The 20,218-nt window shown below is 36.4% G+C and overlaps 3 protein-coding genes across 5 annotated transcripts; 2 read left to right on the forward strand and 1 right to left on the reverse strand.

Moving 5' to 3' along the window:
* Nucleotides 1-4,976: 4,976 nt before the first annotated feature.
* On the reverse strand, nucleotides 4,977-7,695 carry LOC113226830 (cleft lip and palate transmembrane protein 1 homolog). The gene is made up of 3 exons (XM_026459601.1): nucleotides 7,365-7,695; nucleotides 5,624-7,244; nucleotides 4,977-5,544 (listed from the first exon to the last, which is right to left on the reverse strand). The coding sequence occupies exons 1-3, from the start codon at nucleotides 7,473-7,475 to the stop codon at nucleotides 5,369-5,371; spliced, it is 1,908 nt and encodes a 635-aa protein (XP_026315386.1). The 5' UTR covers nucleotides 7,476-7,695; the 3' UTR covers nucleotides 4,977-5,368.
* A 2,851-nt stretch (nucleotides 7,696-10,546) lies between these two features.
* On the forward strand, nucleotides 10,547-16,404 carry LOC113226970 (exportin-1). Of its 2 annotated transcripts, none has more exons than XM_026459815.1 (4): nucleotides 10,547-10,672; nucleotides 11,001-13,986; nucleotides 14,077-14,220; nucleotides 14,771-16,403. In XM_026459815.1, the coding sequence occupies exons 2-4, from the start codon at nucleotides 11,095-11,097 to the stop codon at nucleotides 14,915-14,917; spliced, it is 3,183 nt and encodes a 1,060-aa protein (XP_026315600.1). In that variant the 5' UTR covers nucleotides 10,547-10,672; nucleotides 11,001-11,094; the 3' UTR covers nucleotides 14,918-16,403. The 2 variants fall into 2 exon arrangements, with proteins under 2 accessions (XP_026315600.1, XP_026315601.1); XM_026459816.1 differs by lacking the exon at nucleotides 10,547-10,672 and adding an exon at nucleotides 10,700-10,854 and having other exon boundaries at nucleotides 14,771-16,404.
* A 1,424-nt stretch (nucleotides 16,405-17,828) lies between these two features.
* On the forward strand, nucleotides 17,829-19,630 carry LOC113226981 (pancreatic triacylglycerol lipase-like). 2 transcript variants are annotated; one of them, XM_026459828.1, is made up of 5 exons: nucleotides 17,829-17,937; nucleotides 18,116-18,522; nucleotides 18,671-18,868; nucleotides 19,139-19,380; nucleotides 19,511-19,630. In XM_026459828.1, exons 1-4 carry the CDS (start codon nucleotides 17,894-17,896, stop codon nucleotides 19,366-19,368), a joined length of 879 nt encoding a protein of 292 aa, XP_026315613.1. In that variant the 5' UTR covers nucleotides 17,829-17,893; the 3' UTR covers nucleotides 19,369-19,380; nucleotides 19,511-19,630. The 2 variants fall into 2 exon arrangements, with proteins under 2 accessions (XP_026315613.1, XP_026315614.1); XM_026459829.1 differs by having other exon boundaries at nucleotides 17,832-17,937; nucleotides 18,116-18,519.
* The last annotated feature ends 588 nt before the right edge of the window (nucleotides 19,631-20,218 follow it).

The raw sequence follows: 20,218 nt of genomic DNA on the forward strand, positions 1-20,218 counted from the left end.
TAATGAAATATGAGTTGAGACGACCAGTGTTGTGCAACGCCAGAGCACCCTTAGCCTGTCCAAATGTGTGCGTCCGTATGTCTTGTAGACATACAAGCCGGGCTAGTGTTCGTTACCTAATTTCCGTGGCAATTTTTATTATTTAAATATTCAAGTATATTATCGTGTAATTATTAAATAATATTTCACTATACAATACTCGAATGTTAAATATTGCACGATAAAAAAAATCGAATACTTAAATAATAAAAATTACCACGGAAATTAGGTATTGAACACTAGACCGAGCATATCCGGAACATGGAGTTACCATACTTCTTCTTATTCTACTATGTTTGCGCGGCACCCATCGAGTATATAACCAGAAATAGAGACGAAATATCATTTAATTTGTTTGAAAACAATTCTGCCAAATCATTAACGGTGACAACTGCGCTCCGATTGGCCAACCCGAATTCGAAACAATTGACGGGTGTCGTCAATTGTTTCACTTCAAATCGATCAGTTTAACTTGAGCTTTCCTATAATAGACGAAAGTTGAAAAATTGCATATTTAATTACCGATGAAATATGATTCCGTTTGTTTTGTAATTAGATGTTTCGCTGTTTTTCCCACACCACCGATGGAACAGCCCCACATAATCTTTATAACAAAAAATACAGAAGATTTTTGGAATATACGGAGATGTACACACAGGTCAGTTGTTGGCGCTGTATTATATCAGCTTTCTAATTTGTGGTTTTAGTGCTAAAGAAAGTAGGTATATAAAAGTGATAGAACGCCCATTTGCCTGATGAGTTGCCAGGGATGGATGGCCCTTATTTCGTCTCTATTTCTGGTTATAAGTATACTCGGTGGCGACACCATGATGTGCGTGTAAGTAATTTTAGACGAGTTTTTTTTTTTGGTACACGTAAAGCGGTAAAAACGTAGAAAGTGCACATTAACGTTCTAACATACTGTCAACTCGTACCGTCATAACTTTTATTTCGATTATTATTGTATGTGACGTTTGAGATTTACGATCTGTGATATGCGCATGTATGGAAGAAAATACTTTGTAAGCAAATCTGTGATTTGACGTATGTGGCGTTATTTATTTTTTTCTTATATTATAATATACTTACATTTTGTTCATAAAATATGGTGTGATCATGTGTCTGCCGATATGTAACTGGTATGGAAGCCTGCGATGTCGTGAATATTGAAATAAAACGGCTGTTTCGCAACCGCGGCGGGCGCGGTTGGAAACTGCTCCGTGATTTCTTAGCCTTAAGAATACATTGGCTCAATTTACATTTACGTTTTTGTAACGTAATACATAGCATAATGTACTTTATATCAATTGTGTAACGTAGAAACTAGATATGATACGGTAGCTGCAGGGATTACCTAGATGTCGCGAGAATTCTCCGCGAGCTGTGCCTCTACCACGAGTTTACTGTGACAGTTGTCGCTAGCGACCGCGTAGATTACTTCACAATTTTGTATGGCAAATTACACATGGCACCTAGGGGTCACAAGAAGAAGCAACATTTTGTATACAAACATTTTACACGGTCGCTAGCGACAACTGTCATTGTAATCGCATGGTAGAGGCACTGTTTTTTTACTCTTATCTAGTTTGTGCGTTACACAATTAACAAATCCGGAGCAACGTAAATTGAGCCTTATCGGCATGGAATCACTTTAAAGACGACGTTGTACGATTTGTATTTAAGGCGAGTCACCGGAGGAGAAGCGGAAAAACCTGTTTTGCTAGATCGAATGGTTTAGGTATTTACTATTAAATAACGATCTTACAAAAGAATATACGATTCACCTTTGGGTAATCTATATAAATGGATATAAAATGCGCATGCGCGCAAGTCTCTCCGCAACGCAAAGCGGAAGACTCGTGAACGCCTTTGCGCGGAAGCCAGATTTCTACGGCGTAGAAATCTGCCTTGCGCCCCAGCCAACGCAAGCAAGCGAAAAACGCAAGAGAAAGACTCGTGCACCCGGCATTTAGCTTTTTCTGAGCCGATTCTGCCATAAAGTTTGGTGACTGGCTATGACGGCAGTGTTAGGCAAGTTTATTTTCCTCTTTATAAATTAAATGTATTTCAACTATTTGATTGAAGTTAAGTTTGCACTTGTTGAAATGTGAAATTACCCTGATATTTGTGATACATAGAACCCATAAAAAATTACGTCACAATTACACAAGCTCTATACATTCCCAAATGTAAATTACTTAGAGCATATAGGACTGGAGGCGTCATCGATAGGCAATCCCCTCTGTCAAGGTACAGGTACAAAACATAAACGTTACTTTCAAATCGATGTTTTTTCATTTCCATTATCGAATTCACCGCGTCAAATACTCCACGAAATATGTCGTCTTGCGCTTTACAAACTTGCAAAAAATCTCTGCTACATCCAGTCTAGCCAAGGGTGGAATTACATTCTGTACATAAGCCTATTTTTTACATTAATTGCTAATTTTCTATTTTATGACATTTTTTTTCACAATGATCACATTGATTCAATTTATCGATTACATAAAAAATATTTGAAAACATTCGAACATTTGACATAATCATGCCTATGAAGTTCCTTATTTACTAACAGGCAACTTTAGACAAAAAATGCAGTACTTCATGGACGCTGTCTTTTCGTTACAGAGAAGCGACGCGCTCTTTTAGCTCCTAGTTTTATCGACAGATTATGTAACAAAGTTTATTCAAATTGATTTCACCGTCGTATTGTATATTAAATAATAATGTAATAAATTATATTATATTATAATAAATTATAAATAATGAAAATAAATTGCAATTGTTTAATATAAATCATGCCATCGAAAATCATGTCATTGGCTCCAACGTTGACCGCGAAAAGCCATAAACTGAAAAAAGAACTCCGGACATTTTTTCGCGGTTTTTGGATTAGACTTTGGATTGTATTTATTGTCATCCATTTATTGGTAAGTCAATGGGCAATCTCCTCTGGCATATACAAGTAAAACAATACCACTGTTACACTACACACACAATTGGAAAAAGAAATTCACTACGTCTAGTCTAGCCAAGGGTGGAATTACATTTTTCATATACATGATTAACCAACCAGTACGTAATACATCGACACCGTCACGTCGATAACTTTCCGTGTCTAGTACATTCATGAAAATCGATTTATTTTTATAGGCCTTTTCTGTGTACGGACATGATATGAATGTGTGTTTTATCTGTGTATTGGTAAAAATAAGCTAGTGTTGTAGACTTTTATTTGTATGAGACCATAGTGACACAATTCAATTTTGCATTTGAGTGCATCTGTTTGCTTGTAGTACTTCCTCCCGCCCCTCAAAGAGTGGCAGAAAGTTTTATTCGAGAAATAACGCCAATAGCGCCTCCCGTCATATATGCTCTAAGGTAAATTATATAAATACACTCATCATGTGTGATAGTGAAAGGTAAACACTGATTGTCGACAGCAAGATTAATTTGTAGGATGCTGATAGGCAACGTGTCAACCCACATGACCAGTTTTGCAAAAATGGCACCTAAAGATTTTTTCCATGTTTTGATAGTCTATTCTAAAATTAACTTGTAAAATAAAAACTTTTTCTACTACTAAAACTATCAAAAACAAAAAGGAAAAAATATTTAGATGCCATTTTCGCAAAACTATAGTCATGTTGGTTGACAACTTATTGCTTATCGGCATCAATTTGATTGTGTATTTGATAACATAGGCTTTTTAAATAAGGAAGCAAATGATTATCACTCATTACAGGTTTCTTACTACGGTATTATTATTTTTATTTTTCCTAATTCTTTACATTTATTGAACTTACCACAAGTCTTAAAATCTATCAAAAGAAAGCACTTCTTGATTTGTATAAATTCAACGTAACGTTACTGTTTAAGTTCTAAACATTTGCATATCTTTTAGTGTTCATTTATTATTGTTAGAAAGATTTGTAAAGTATTTTATTAGAAAGTGCCATTATGAAGCACGTTTTTTTGTCTTCTAAACTAATTTTAGATTTATCTGTACTTACGATTCAAGAAAAGTTCAAAATCTATGTGTACCTAATTTATTCGTTTTTTATTTACCTAAAAACTAAACCTTTAATAAAATATGTAAAAAAAGATACATGCATAATATATTTTAACAAGATATTTATTCATAGACACCAGAGTTAATAATATATTTGATACAGTATTTGGTAATAAACACAATTTAAATATTCCAACGGGTAATATTGTATTTTCGTATATCTTTGGTCAAAATTATTGGATGGATTTCTCGTAAAGCGCAGGTTACACCGCGAACGAAGCTAGCTAACTTAGCGGACGTAGTTGGATGTAACCAACTATGCCAACTAAAATTAGTTTAGCTTAGCTCACGTAGTTGCATGCAAACCAAGCTAAAAAAATACGTAGTAAGTAGTGACTATGGATACGTGCCGGGATGAAGGGGGGTACAATGGCGACATATTTTACATAGCTAGCGGGATCGTGGAGTTAGTTTAATTAGCTTTGTTCACGGTGTGAATTGAAGTGTGAAAAGACCCCGGCTACGTGAGCTAAGCTAACGTTCGCGGTGTGGCCTGTGCATAACACGGATTTAAAATGTGTTTAAATTTTTAATTTCAAATCCATTCAATAACTTTTGTACAGTAAAATTTTCTTCTTTTTAAATGCATCACTCAATATTAGTACTTATATACAATTTCAAACTATCCATTGTGCTGAGTTAATAACAAAGTGATAAGAATATGTACTACATAAGTATAGCCTAACAATAATATAAAAATACACTTAGAATGAGAGAAAATATTGAAAAGAATATTGACAATTCAAAATATTTAAAGATAGAAATTTGTAAAACATTAAATTTAGTTATTTACGCAAATATATAGAAAATTACTAATAACATAATATCGATTGATTTAAAAATTATTTAGAACACTGGCATATTTAGAAAAAAATAGACAACTTTGTATTATTATTTTACTTTACTTAAAACAAACTCAAGTTAAAATATCACAAAAGCTTTGCTCACAAAAATTTGATCTAAAAAAAACTAACAAAAAAATACTGTTGGAATACAAAGTCTTCCTGAAGTCATCCATTGTATATAATCCATACACATATTTGGCTCAAATTCTACTTATAAGCCTATAAGTTATAAGTACACACAATTACTCAGCTTGTACAATAACGTTGTATATTAAAGAATGACAAAAACAGCATAACTATTTGTATAATTTTTATTTGCTCTAACTATGCAAACTGAACAACTATTTAAATACATACCATGCACATCACAAAAAAATTATACTATGAAGTGACAATACATATTATTAGACATTTAGTCATTTTTCTTATCAGCGGCTGGTTCTTCTCCACCTTCTGTGATTGCTGGAGCACCATTCTTAGCCAGTTTCTGTTGCTGCTCCATCTCTCCTGAGAAACCAAACTCATTAACCCGCTTGTGGTCTACCTTGTAGATCCAGCGTTGGTACAGGAATATGAAGAACACAATGTCTGAAATGATCAAACCTTTTTTAGAATCATGAATTCTATTCAGACTACCTCTAATTTAGATATCAGTGTGGATACTTACCATCTCTGAAGCATCCTAGGCGATACATGGTTGGCATTTTAATTACAAATGCAAAAATATCATCAATAAATGTGTTCAAAAATTTATATGTCATCATTCTCCATGGCAGATGAGCAACAGACTTTAATTTGTAGTTAATGAACAGTTGAGGTGTCATCATGATAAAACCAAAAGTCAGTAGATAACCATACATCATGTTCAAAACAAATGAATACCATCCTTTGTGCTCTTGGTACAACAATGAGTAAATTCCATATCCAACTAAAAGCGGGAAGCAAGCCCAGCTAAGGTAGCGGAATGCAAGCACGTCATATTCTCTAGTACTAGACTCTACATAAGATCCTTTGTCTGTAAATGTCAGTTTTGGGATACCAAAAATGCGATCCTCCCTGTTAACCTTAACATCCATCACTTTGTTAATTTTCCAAATCTCTATCACTAGCCCAATGAAACATGAAATTCTGACCATAACATTGGTCTCATTATCCAGTACATAAAGCAAAACAACTGTAGATTGGAAAACATTAAAGAACACTGATCTGACAGAGAGACCTTCCAGTGACTGCCTGTTATTCCAGAACTGAATGTCATTTTTAAATGCTAGGAGCTCAAATATTGAATGTAGGAGAGATACTGCAATAGTAAGACCCAAGAGATATGGAGAGGTATCCATTAATAACTCTTTGACTGTATCTTGTTCCTCATCCTGTTCCTCAGCCCCTAAAGCTGAAAACATGCTCAATTTGTCTCTCATTGCTTGAGCAGTATACAACTGCCATTTTAACAAGCTTAATGGTTGATATGTTAATTGTAACTGCAGGCTAGTTGTAGTCTGATTTATTGGTACATAATCTCTCATCATGTTCCAATAATCATTCATAAATATGGCTGGCTTATATTGTTTACCGTCTGGGAAGAAAAATATAAATTCGTCAAGTGGTGGTGGCACACTCCCCTGCATCCAGTTAGTTTGGTCAGTCACCAAGTTAAGAGTCAAATTTGGATGCCAATGTGACAAAATTTCTTCCTTCATAGTCTCAGCTTTTTTAATTTCTTCAGCAGACTTTTCTGTTTGCCCTGTCAATAAGTTGTGAGTTTTCAGATAGCGTAGTTTCTTGTACTTGTTTATCATTTTCTTTCCATAAGTCACGTAGTTTCCGGCATAAATGTCTTTGTCCTTAGGATTTGGCGATTTCCCAGTTGGTACCACAAATACATGAAGATAAATTGAACCATTGTTCTTCAATGCCTGTGATGGCTCAAAGCTTGTACTGTATGTGAATGTGCCATCGCCATTTTCCCCACCATACCAGTCACCGTAAATAATACCAGTCTTCTTCCATATTAGTTTTTCATCCTCAAAATCACCAAACATGATGTTCTCTGATAAATAAGAGTAAAGATCTAATACTGTGCCATTACTAAACATGTTTACGGCGGGAACCCGAGGAGCACCAGAAGCATTATTCAACTCGGGTTTTGGCGCAGCTGGTTGTCGGAACATCGACGTAATGAAATAGACAACCAAAGCTCTTATAATCAGTGACTTTGTAATGGCAAAAAACGATTCCAGCTTGGTAGGTTGCATTCTCCTACGTTGTTCATCGATTTGAGCATTGATCTGAAACGAATATCAACACAACTATAAGTACCTATTATAGGTCAAGGTTTAAAATTTAAACAAATGCAAAATTTCTGAGTACAAGTTGAAATTACAATACACGGTATAATGGGCACTTACATCGACTTCTTGCGGAACACCATTTTCATCGACGACAGCGTTATTATCACTTGGAACCAACCTATCTTCTGCCGATTCACCAGCAGGTTGATCTTCGTTCACATTAGCCATTTTAAAGCGGGGAGTATTGCTTTCTTATTGCTTGATATTGAATCCTTACTGATTTACCATTGGTTTCGGCTAAGATTCATGCTCAAGACACAAATAAATCGAAACTTCTACAATTTTCTACAGATTTTTTTCAGTACTTGGTCAGAAATCGAACTGACTCAACTGAAAGGGGAGAATCAGAGAAATAAATGACAGACGCAGCGCAGGACGCAGAACCGCAGGAAAAAAAAAGATAGAAATAGGGTCATACGCCAAGTGCGAATAAGCGCGACAATACACGTCCGTTTTTCCATCCGATAGTCGGATCCGATAGCGGGGTCTACTTTCGATCTCCGTCCGACATCCGTCCGAAACAATTGCTGCCAAATAAGCAATACTTGACCAAATGAAAAGACGCGTGATACAAATGAAGGTTCATACTCGATACTTGTCTTTTAATTTTGTCGAATATTACTTATTTGACAGTAATTGTTTCGGACGGAGATCGAGAGTAGCCCCTGATCCGACTACCGGATTGCGCTCGTACCATATAATTATATGAACACTCAATATACGTCCGATCCGATTATCGGATCGGACGTGACGTGACGTGGCGTCCGAGTCGGAAATAGCGTCCGATTTTATTACCGATCCGATTGTCTAAAGCTCTCTGTACTTTTGTGGAGCGACGAAATATACTTCACTTTTAATTTTTATGGCTCCATCATTATGAGAAATAATGATTTTGCCAATGTCACGGTTGAAAGAAAAAAAAAACAAAAAAAAATACGCTGAGCTCTAATAGGACATTAACCGGCGTTGATGAGTTGGTCCACTGGGGTACTCAGTTGAGAATCTAAAAGAAAAGACAACACAAACATGTATTTATAATTATATGTTATTTAAGTGGATAAATTTACATAGAGTAACAATATGGCGGGAGAACACTAAAGTTAAGAGGTTATTTATGTTAATGGGGCGGGGGAATTTTGGAGGAAGTAAGTTATAAAGTGGAACAGCAATATTAGGGCAATTGAAAAAAATGTGTTCCAAGGTACCGTCTTCTAGGCCGCACTCGCACAGAGAGTGATCTCGGACTCTGATTTTACGCAAAAATACAGGGATGCAAACATGGCCTAAGCGCAAACGTATAATAGTGGAAGTGATGTTTTTAGGCAAATCGCGACGTTTATAAAACCAGGGTTTAGTGGGTAGATTTGGTTGGAGGTTACCATAGTGTCTACCAACAGTTTGTCGTGATTCCTGCCATAGGTCCGACCAAGAGGCTAGCATTTGGGGTTTGGTCATGGCGAGCAGATCTCTGGGAAAGCACTTATAATATTTGCATACGCCAATTCTTGTCGCATCCTTTGCACAGGCGTCTACTGCTTCGTTGCCAGACGAAATATACGTCCGATTCTTTTAGTCGATTTGCAGCGTTGCCAATGCAAATTATTCAAAATCCTCAATAATCAAGGTTATTTTGGTGACAGCAAAGGTCATATTTCCCGAATGTAATAATCTTTATTTATTCTCAGTATTTATTATATTATTATTGTTACGGTTAAAAATATATCAAATAATTAACAAAGTCAAAATGTGCCCATCTATTACATATACGTTACACTATAATTAGAAATAAACTCAACAAGTAGAATTAAGTTAAATCTTAATATTTAAGCTTGACGAGTGAGGGCAAGTTGTGGTATTAAGGTCTATCCATACATATCCGGGCAGTGTCCGGGACGTAAACGGGCCGCGCCCAGAACGTGGAAGGGCCGTGCTCCGTCAAAGGCTCAAAAAATACCGTTGCGTTTATTTTGTACGAACTCATTCACACATGTCCGTGTCCGGGCCGGCGTGAGACGGGCCCGCAGTTCATACAAACTAGCACGCCCCGTCCACGTCCCGGGCACGGCTCTGATGTGTGTAGATAGTCCTTTAAAATACGTATTGCTCGGCTTTGTGCGGCAAAAGCTGTATTCTTTTTTCACGCCGGGGACCGGTCCAAACGAGGAAAGTTCGCACGCTCAACACGCTCCGACCAATCATCATCATCCTATTTAAATGTTGCTTTTGTCCAGGCTCTTGTCGGTGACTGATAATAGTAGTAATTTTATAATTCAAGACAAAGTGATTCAAATCCTACTGGATAATATTATACATATAAGCGGTTTGCTAATTAAATAATTCTATATAAATGTTGCTATATAAGCAGTGCATGTGCGATGTTGAAAAAAAAATTAATATGGTTCATAAACAAACAAATAAATAGTGTTTTTGTCAGTGATCATCAATGTAACAAAAATATGATAAAATTCTAGAATGCGAGGGCATTTTCCCCACATAGTGTAATCCAAACAAAATCCACAAACGAGTTGTTGAGTTGAAATTCCCGGTATTTGGGGAATTCCCCATAAATTGGCAACACTGCAGTTAGCTAGACACTGTAAAAGTCTGACGTAAGAATCGGACGTGTATTGAGTGAATCCGATCAGATAGTCGAATCTGACCATCAGACACGAAATCGAACGTGTATTACCGCACTAAATCCGAAAAAGGTATCTTGCTTGTCTATGAAAATAGAGTCTTTTTTCGTATGTTTCAGTTTCATCAATACACTATTTAGAAATATAAAAAAGAACTAAATATTTTGTAAAACCATCAACATAAACCAAGGTTTATATTTGCCAGTTAATGTATTTAAGGCAAATATTTGAAGTACAACATAGATATAATTGATTTAAAAAAAAACTTATTTTAAATCTTTATTGATTTAATGAATATTGGTAGATTGTTCATTCAGATGAAAAACCTCTATTTAACGAATTTTAGCTTTACTTGATGTCTTTCAGTGACGTAATTTTTATTCAGTTATTGAGCATTATTTGTGAAGCAGCCGGTTCAAAAAATAAAGAACTAAGAACATAAGAAACTCAAAATGCGACGTAAAGTAGTCTTTTCCATCCCGAATGAATATTTGAAATGATGTAAAAAGTTCAGTGACGTAATGTGTAGGTCGATTCTGTCAATCTTGTACAAAATATATTATGTCCTTTTCATGCACCCTGCATTTTCCTGAATTGACAAACGCGCCGTGACCATAGACACGTACATGTATGGAAGCTTTTACAAGCTTCGAAAAGAAAACGACGAAAACAACGGATAGTGTGTATGGAAGTGCGTTAGACTGATTGCGCCGCAAATTATATTCTCGGGTACGTTCATTAACAATAGTTTTAATATAAATTGTCACACCTATATGTGCCGCGACGCGAAATTACTTTTATTAGTAAATTTTGACAACAAAGCCGCCGTAAACGGCGCTAACAATCATACGGGGTGTGTGCTCTATATTTTCTTTTCCCACCAAAAAACTACTGTAATCTTGTATCCTAATGTAAGTTACATTTGTTTTAACACTATAATACAATACAGTTTGTTTATAGCTGACGATGTCACTGTATTATTCACTCGGCGTTATCTGCGTACTTAAAAGAGGTTATAAGCTGGTCAACTGCTAACTCATAAATTTCTCTTTTTCAGTGTTGCATATGGTGAGGAATGAATGTGAATAAACGAACACAAGTTTGATTTTATAATAGGGAACAAATTTATATAAATTTGTATCAAAATCAGGATGGCAACCTTGGAGCAACAAGCTTCCAAACTTCTGGATTTTAATCAAAAACTGGACATCAATTTACTGGACAACATAGTCGGGTGTCTGTATTCAACAGTAGGAGAGCAACAGCGCGTCGCGCAAGACATTCTGACAGCGCTCAAGGAACACCCGGATGCCTGGACTCGTGTTGATACCATTCTTGAGTATTCACAAAATCAAGAAACGAAATATTACGCTTTACAAATTTTGGAACAAGTGATACAAACAAGATGGAAAATTTTACCAAGAAACCAATGTGAAGGGATAAAGAAATACATTGTTGGACTAATCATAAAAAACTCCTCGGATCCTGCGACCATGGAAAATAATAAAGTTTACTTGAAGAAACTCAACATGATCTTAATCCAGGTATTAAAAAGAGAATGGCCACATAACTGGGAAAGTTTCATTAGTGACATTGTGGGTGCTTCTAAAACGAATGAGAGTCTCTGTCAAAACAACATGGTAATTTTGAAACTACTCAGTGAAGAAGTGTTTGTGTTCAGTACTGGACAGCTAACACAGACTAAGGCTAAACATCTGAAAGATACAATGTGTTCTGAATTCAGCCAAATTTTCCAACTTTGTCAGTTTGTCCTTGAAAATTCTCAAAATGCCCCATTGGTAGATGCCACCCTTCACACTCTTTTAAGATTTCTGAACTGGATACCTCTTGGATACATTTTTGAAATGAAGTTGATAAGCACATTGATTTTTAAATTCTTAAATGTTCCCATGTTTCGTAATGTTACTTTGAGTTGTTTAACTGAGATTGCTGGAGTGACTGTGAGTAACTATGAAGAACAATTTGTGGCTCTGCTCGTCCAAACAATGGAGCAACTAGAGGCTATGCTTCCTCTCACCACGAACATTCGGGAAGCTTATGCCGTTGGCCGTGATCAAGAACAAGTGTTCATCCAAAACCTTGCATTATTTCTGTGCACTTACCTGAAAGAGCATGGTGAGTTGATTGAAAGAAGAGGCCTCACCAACACTTTAATGAATGCTCTGAGATACCTAGTGTTGATATCTGAAGTGGAAGATGTTGAGATATTCAAGATCTGTCTTGAGTTTTGGAATGCATTAGCTGCAGATTTGTATAAAATTGCACCTTGTTCACACTCGGGCAACTTATACAGTCTAGGCAAAGTTGCAGGAAGGAAAGCATTGTATGCAGATGTACTGAGCAGTGTACGTTATATCATGATCTCCAGAATGGCTAAGCCAGAGGAAGTGTTGGTGGTCGAAAATGAGAATGGTGAAGTCGTAAGAGAATTCATGAAAGATACTGATTCAATCAATTTGTATAAGAATATGAGAGAAACACTGGTCTACCTGACACATGTGGACTATCAAGATACTGAGCGTATCATGACAGAAAAACTTCAGAATCAAGTAAACGGCACAGAGTGGTCTTGGAAGAATTTGAACACTCTGTGTTGGGCCATTGGTTCCATTTCTGGAGCAATGATGGAAGAAGATGAAAAACGTTTTTTGGTTGTTGTCATCAAAGAATTGTTAGGACTGTGTGAACAGAAAAAGGGTAAAGATAACAAAGCTATTATAGCCAGTAACATCATGTATGTTGTGGGTCAGTATCCAAGATTTCTCAGAGCGCATTGGAAGTTTTTGAAAACTGTTGTCAATAAACTTTTTGAATTTATGCATGAAACACATGATGGTGTCCAAGATATGGCTTGTGACACATTTATTAAAATAGCTCTTAAATGTCGACGTCATTTTGTTACAACGCAAGTAGGAGAAGCATGCCCCTTCATTGAAGAAATTCTGAGCACAATAAGTTCTATTATTTGTGATTTACAAACACAACAAGTGCACACTTTCTATGAAGCTGTAGGATACATGATCAGTGCACAAGTTGATCAAGTTGCACAAGAGCAACTCATTGAAAAGTATATGCATTTGCCTAACCAGGTGTGGGATGACATCATTTCCCAAGCATCGCACAATGTGGACATTCTTAAAGATCCTGAAGCTGTGAAACAGCTTGTAAGCATTCTTAAAACCAACGTGCGTGCTTGCCGTGCCCTAGGTCATCCTTATGTTGTTCAATTAGGGCGAATATACCTAGACATGCTAAATGTCTACAAAGTTATGTCTGAAAACATCAGTCAAGCAATTGCACTGAATGGTGTGGTTGTCACAAAACAACCCCTAATAAAGAACATGAGGATAATTAAGAAGGAAACTCTGAAATTGATTGCCAGTTGGGTTTCTCGCTCTACCGATAACAGCATGGTGCTGGAGAACTTTATTCCTCCACTATTAGATGCTGTTCTCTTGGATTACCAAAGGACAGCAGTGCCAGATGCGCGAGAGCCAGAAGTACTATCTTGTATGGCTGCAATTGTGTACAAGCTAGGTGGGCATATAACATCTGAAGTGCCAAAAATATTCGACGCAGTATTTGAGTGCACTTTGGAAATGATCAATAAGGACTTTGAAGAGTATCCAGAACACAGGACAGAGTTTTTCCTGTTGTTGCAGGCAGTGAACACACACTGTTTTAAGGCATTCCTAAGTATACCACCAGCCCAATTCAAGTTGGTGCTGGATTCCATAATTTGGGCATTTAAGCATACTATGAGAAATGTGGCTGATACTGGTCTACAGATATTGTACCGACTGCTGCAAAATGTAGAACAGCACCCACAGGCTGCTCAAAGCTTCTACCAAACTTACTTGTGTGATATTCTGGAACACGTATTTAGCGTAGTAACTGACACGTCACACGGCGCCGGCTTGACGATGCATGCTACCATACTAGCATATATATTCTCTTTGGTGGAAGCTGGCAGAGTAACTGTGCCTCTTGGACCTACACCTGACAATGTTCTCTACATACAGGTAATTAATATCTATTAATAATATACAGAAATGTTGTTGTCATTTGTTTTAACATTTTTATTTTACGACTTTTATGTTTATTGCTTTCAGGAATATGTGGCGAATCTTCTTAAAACAGCATTCCCTCATTTAACAGACAATCAAATCAAAATAACTGTTCAAGGATTATTCAATTTGGACCAAGATATTCCAGCATTCAAAGATCATCTAAGAGATTTCTTAGTTCAAATAAGAGTAAGTTTGTTATTTTTAAATAAAGGCGTGATTGAAATGAAAATGATAGAAATGAAAGTCCCGTGTACATGGGGCACGGACTCGGCTTGGTCAAACATAGGGAACATGAATCAGCCTTAAGTTTTTCAATCATATCAGTTTTGTTACTTACCAAAGTTACATTTTCTAAAAAAAGGAATTCATTTTCATAAGGCTCAATTTACATTGCGGCGGAACGGAATGAAAGCGAATTTTTGTTGAAAAAAAAAATTTGCTTCCATTCCGTTCCGCCGCAATATTTGAAAAATATAATATGTAAATTGAGCCTAATTCAGCATATAATAATGTTTCTATTACGACAATTCCATTGTTTCAACAAGGAAAATACCACACTCACACTAGAAGCCCACACTGCTTATGATACACCACCGCCTGAACAGGTTGTTACTTTACCCGACCTGAGTATGATCATTACTTTATAGTCGAGTCATTTATTGGACCAAATACTTCTTAATACTTAAAATATGTTTTTATACTTTGTAGGACTCCAAAGTTTCTTTATAATTTCCAGGAGTACACTGGCGAGGATGACAGTGACCTGTATCTAGAGGAACGGTTGTTTGCGCTACGTCAGGCACAGGAGGAGAAGCGGCGAGTGCAGCTTTCAGTGCCGGGTATCCTCAATCCCCACGAATTGCCTGAAGAGATGCAGGACTAACTGCACTGTCTACTACTTGGTAACAGTCCACTGCCACTAGGGAAAGCTGATTGATTACCTCGTGCTACAGGTCTATTAATATGTTAACAGTCCTCGTGGAGTACAGTCTCGCGATTCTCTTCGCCTGGACGTTTTGATCCCACTATGAGGTTAGAAACTCTGGCTAACATTAGCTTGCCGTACTTTTAGAGGCACAATTTGAAATGTGCATACACTGAACTGTACAGGTGGTAAAGTGTCACACGTAAATTAATATGCTACCTCGTAATATTTTTTATTGGAAATTAAAATAGAAAAATCATATGAAATAAAATGAAGTACTTAAATAACTTTCACTTGTTTTGATAATTTTGTTCTGTCTTATTGTAATGGTCTAAGCAATAAGACCATTTAGCAGTAATTCAATGTGAGACAAAGAGGGCAGTTTGGTTAATAATTTGGGGAATTATGCACATACACTAACAGTAACATTGGGAAGTGTAAATTAGGATGATAATAATAGCTTTCCGTATCTTTTAGATTGTAAAAATTGTGAATTTGTTTTACTTATCACAATGCACCACATTTATTTATAATTAACAAATAGCTTTTTTAGTTCCGCAATGTAGCTATTTATCTACATAACATACAGAGTAATAAATTAATGCATTAGAATGTATCCAGTGGACTGTTACTATGATGTAAAACTGCCGTCTGTGCGTATGAAATATGCCTTGTTGTGTCAGTTTGTACAGAGGACCGCATGAAACAATGCAAGGTGATGAATGCAAGTGTTTAAGGTTTTACGGCGCAAACCTTTTAGATAAGGTGTATTTTAGAAGCATTAGGCAGCATTCGGCCTTTATTAATAATAGGCAGCAAATCATGCATCAATTTACATTGCTAGAGAGGAAATAGAATATTTCTATGTTTTTAAGTAATCTTTCAATATGTAGGTAATGAAATCTCTGTGATGAAAACCAGTGTCAGATGTTCAACATGTGTGCTACACGGAATCTGAGTATTACTGAGTAGATTCTAGGTAACTTTATAAAGTGAATTGCTGTTAGTAACATTTTTATGTTTTGTTTAATGTTGTCAGAACTAATTTCATGATGGTTTGGGAATCTAGACATAGTAGGTTTCCAAATGCATTTTGGGTCCGATTAATGTCAGTCTTTCAATTTGTGTTTAAAATAAACCAATAAATATGAAAATGTGTTTTTTCTTGTTAATATCACTGTAAACAATTTAACATTTCATCCTTAGAATGTAAGATAGAGAATATTGTACAGTTTGTGAATAGCAACATGTGGCCCTCTGTACTTATATCGAAAAAATAAGTCTAAATTTACCGTTACTTAAGTTACCTATTTATAGTAATGTCAAGAAACAACACGTAACTTGCAATAATGTAATTATAAAGAAACCATCCTATATGTTCAATGTTGTGTGAAAATATAGCTTATCTAATGACTTCGATACGCATTAATTTCAATGACATAATAGAGTAGTAGTGAATAACAAAGAAAATTGTTTCGTCGAGTAAGCAATTATTGTAAAGTTCGTACTGTGCAAATTCTAATTTAGGTAATTGTATTACAGTTTGTAAAGAAAACGCCTTACAGTTTTTTTTAATGTCACTATGTTAAGGCTAAGCGTCACGGTTTTATGTAATGCAATAGTTTCTTTTTACAATTTTCACAAAATTGGCAACCGAAAGTTACACTTTTATTGTATACGCGATTGGAGGAATTCATAATACTTCTAAAATTCACACATGATGTTTCACGTATTATCCTTAATTTTGACAAAAATATTTCTTTTCCGCTCGAGTCTTAGTTATCACACATTCAAGTGTGCCGTAGTCTAGCGTCCGCTTTGCCCAAGGGGTCCAAAGTATAAATCAAAGATTCTAGTTCGAACCTCTAGGAATTCAATTTTTTATATTTTGCTTTTATTTATGTTAAGTAGTTAGAATTGTTTTTCTTTATGTTGAGTGAAGAAAAAACCCATCCGGTCCAACAGCTGCTGCCTGATTAGTTGGTTTGATATCGACTATTAGGTCCACTATTTCAGAAGTATCCTCCTCCACTCACTTATATGTTCTTTCACATTAATTATGTGTGCTATTAAAGGTCTATCCACGCATATCCGGGCCGTGGCCGGGACGTCGACGGGCCGTGCTCCATCAGGGGCCCAAAAAAATGTCGTTGTGTATGTTTGCTACTACTAGCTAACTAGCACGCCCCGTCCACGGCCCGGATATGTGTGGATAGCCCTTAAACCTTACACACTTTTAATTGTGTGGTGAATCACAATGTTATTTACCTAATTTAAAACTGGTTTACAATTTTATCTACTGTTTCCGAAAGCAATTTACAGTATCAATGTCTGATTAGGGTTCCTGTAAAGTTTTCCCCATTTAAATTTGTTTCTGTTTTTTTGCTTGAGTGTATTTTGCATGAATGTTTTATCGTACACTCAATGTTGAACACGCAGTCATTAAACTTCTAAAGGCTATGGGTGGCACTACTAAGAAGTGTTTGGTCGGATACATTTTGCAATATAATTTTATTTCCAACAGATCTTAAAAATGGACTATTGGTTATTATGTCTTCTATCAGTTAACGTTTACAGTATTTTAACAGAAGGTAAGTATATAATAATTATTAATTTTAGAATTTGTGATTTAAGAGAAAAATGTTTTTACTCTCAAGTCGAATCGAACAAATGTCCGACTTCATATCTTTCATTTAATCTCATGACATTGCAAAGTTTCGGGCTCTCCTTTTTGGAGTTATAGGTGACATTATGTGGAGGTGCGTTGTAAATGTATTTCTTAACTACAAAATTGCAGGCCAAATGTTAAATTCGAGCAACATAAATGAGAACATGGCGGGATACGGAATCACATGGATTTATTTCCCTGACGGCGACGAAATTCCACGAAAAGTTTCCTTAATATTCAGTGAACTGAATACACGTCGGCTTAAAATGTTTTTCAATAGCGATGATATAGAATACAGACTTTATACGAGGTTAGTAAAAAATCCATGCAATATTGCTGTTACAGTCAAGAACACATCAAACGTGATACTTTTGAACATCGCCCGTAGTACAACGGAACAAAGTGCGCCATTGGTAAGCTTGATACGCTCGAAGCAATAAGACACGTGTGCTCTTGACAGTACCTTATCAAAAACTGTCATTTTTCAGATCTAACCCAGAAGAACCTATTATATTGGATTCATCGGCAAAACCAGCAAAAGATTCAAATGTAACAGATCATTTGTCAAAAGTGCCGTTAAAAATGGTCACTCACGGATGGGAATCGTCGGCGGATAAAAACGCTGTTATGAATATAAAAAATGCATACTTAGCTACTAAGGATGTAACTGTAATAGCGGTTGACTGGAGTCCGATTGCTGAGTCAGCCCTTTACCCAATCGTAGCGTATCAGACTAAAGATGTTGGGGCTTACATAGGACAGTTTTTAGACGCACTGAGTGATCGCTATAATGTGAATGGGAATCAAGTACATCTTATTGGCCATAGTTTAGGCGCTCATGTTATGGGAAGAGCCGCATCGACTAGCAAACTTACCGTGAATCGAATTACAGGTAGTAGTATCCAATAGTAACTGATGCATACAATTAAAATTTAAGATTGTACATACTATGCGCGCGTCAAAATTGCTATAAAAAAATCTCTTTGAAATTGGTTCATTACTAATAATCAGTAGTTAGGTTGTTATGTGTAATGTGGTTTTAGGTTTAGATCCCGCACGTCCTTTTTTCGAGGTTCCAGAGACGTCAGAAAAATTAGACTCCACAGACGCGAACTTTGTTGATGTTATTCACACCTGCGCCGGTCTCCTCGGAGTCTTCAATGGTGTTGGACACGCTGATTACTACCCTAATGACGGAATTGCACCGCAACCAGGCTGTCAAGGCTTACAAGGTTATATGGGTGAGTGGCCAGTAATTACCTACCTACCTTATTTACTACATAATTAATCAACCTGCATACGATAGTGATAGCGTGTTCACTAACATTATCAATCCGCCTGCTAAACAAGCAAGCGTGTAGATGAGGTACGGTTGAAGTGGTGTCCGATTTTTTGAATTTTTATTTTTTTCAGAAGTCGCACGTATATGTACTTACTTACCTATAGATACATTGTTTCTACGTGGACGTGGAGTTTCCTTTTCTCCGTCTATAGTGTTTCTTGCATTTCAGAGGCATGCAGTCATAGCCGGGCCCACTATTTATATACGGAATCAATTTACAATCCTAAAGCTTTCCCGGCTTATCAATGCGCCGATTGGTCGGATTATGTTCGAGGAAACTGTACCCCCAGCTCTTACTTAGGAGAAAGCGCCAACCCTCACGCTCTTGGCCATTTTTACTTACAAACCAATCAATATTCGCCCTACGGTCGGGGACATGAAATAGATAAGAAGAAATAAAAAACCTAATACGTACGTAGTATCTTCATCACTTTTGTTTCACAAGTATTCTATTATTTTAAGCTCCTGCATCATAGGATCCATTTTTAGAAATACGCTTGACACCGATTCAAGTAAGACTAAACTTTATCATACTTTCCAGGTGGTGAACAGCCGGTTATAAAACGGCAGTGCAAGTCATTACTTAAATAACGTGTTAACTTGCCGATTACAATGCTCAGACCACACAGAGGCGACCGCGGGAAACTGCTGCCACACTGAAACGCGCGGCAGCCGCGCGTCTGCCGTGCGTTTCACTGTGACAGTGTTCATATAAGTGTTAGATCTTTGAATACAAATATGTAACACTTATTATTTATAATATTAATAAATAATTATAACAAAGTACTGGATTCATTTCATAAAAAATAATTAAATATAGTGGTGAAACATCCTGACATTCAATAAAAACATAATTACAGTGAACAGCGATGTCTCTAGCCAGGGCTGGTAGCTGTAAAGGAGCCTAATTGGGTGACGAAATACTTTCATAGATTTCTCATAGATGGCGCTACGGCTAAAAAGTCGTTAAAAACCAGATACAAATATCCGACAACAAGCACACAGAAGAAATTCGTGAGGTCCGCTGGTTCGTCCTGTGGCATAGCGTCTGTCACAGTTTGCTAGAAGACGTCGGCTCGAATCCGGTCGGATCGACGGATTTGTTTTTAAGTGTTCGATCTTTGTAATAATAATTAAAATAAACTAGTAGAGTAATATCACAAAAAATAATTGAATATCATGATGGTGAAACATCCTGACATTCAATAAAACTGAGTATTGTTGTAAAGGTCCAGAGCACGTCAGGCTT

The sequence above is a fragment of the Hyposmocoma kahamanoa genome, unplaced genomic scaffold (assembly GCF_003589595.1).
Source record: "Hyposmocoma kahamanoa isolate Upper Pololo Valley unplaced genomic scaffold, ASM358959v1 202, whole genome shotgun sequence".
Classification (NCBI taxonomy): domain Eukaryota; kingdom Metazoa; phylum Arthropoda; class Insecta; order Lepidoptera; family Cosmopterigidae; genus Hyposmocoma; species Hyposmocoma kahamanoa.

Excerpts from the sequence above, each read along its gene's own strand:
- LOC113226830 (XM_026459601.1), bottom strand. The coding sequence starts at position 7,475 with ATGGCTAATGTGAACGAAGATCAACCTGCTGGTGAATCGGCAGAAGAT. Across the intron at positions 7,245-7,364 it reads GTGTTCCGCAAGAAGTCGAT|ATCAATGCTCAAATCGATGA; the intron begins GTAAGTGCCCAT and ends TATTCGTTTCAG. Across the intron at positions 5,545-5,623 it reads CCTAGGATGCTTCAGAGATG|ACATTGTGTTCTTCATATTC; the intron begins GTAAGTATCCAC and ends TGATCATTTCAG.
- LOC113226970 (XM_026459815.1), top strand. The coding sequence starts at position 11,095 with ATGGCAACCTTGGAGCAACAAGCTTCCAAACTTCTGGATTTTAATCAA. Across the intron at positions 13,987-14,076 it reads ACAATGTTCTCTACATACAG|GAATATGTGGCGAATCTTCT; the intron begins GTAATTAATATC and ends TATTGCTTTCAG. Across the intron at positions 14,221-14,770 it reads ATTTCTTAGTTCAAATAAGA|GAGTACACTGGCGAGGATGA; the intron begins GTAAGTTTGTTA and ends TATAATTTCCAG.
- LOC113226981 (XM_026459828.1), top strand. The coding sequence starts at position 17,894 with ATGTTTTTCAATAGCGATGATATAGAATACAGACTTTATACGAG. Across the intron at positions 17,938-18,115 it reads GAATACAGACTTTATACGAG|ATCTAACCCAGAAGAACCTA; the intron begins GTTAGTAAAAAA and ends GTCATTTTTCAG. Across the intron at positions 18,523-18,670 it reads CGTGAATCGAATTACAGGTA|GTTTAGATCCCGCACGTCCT; the intron begins GTAGTATCCAAT and ends ATGTGGTTTTAG.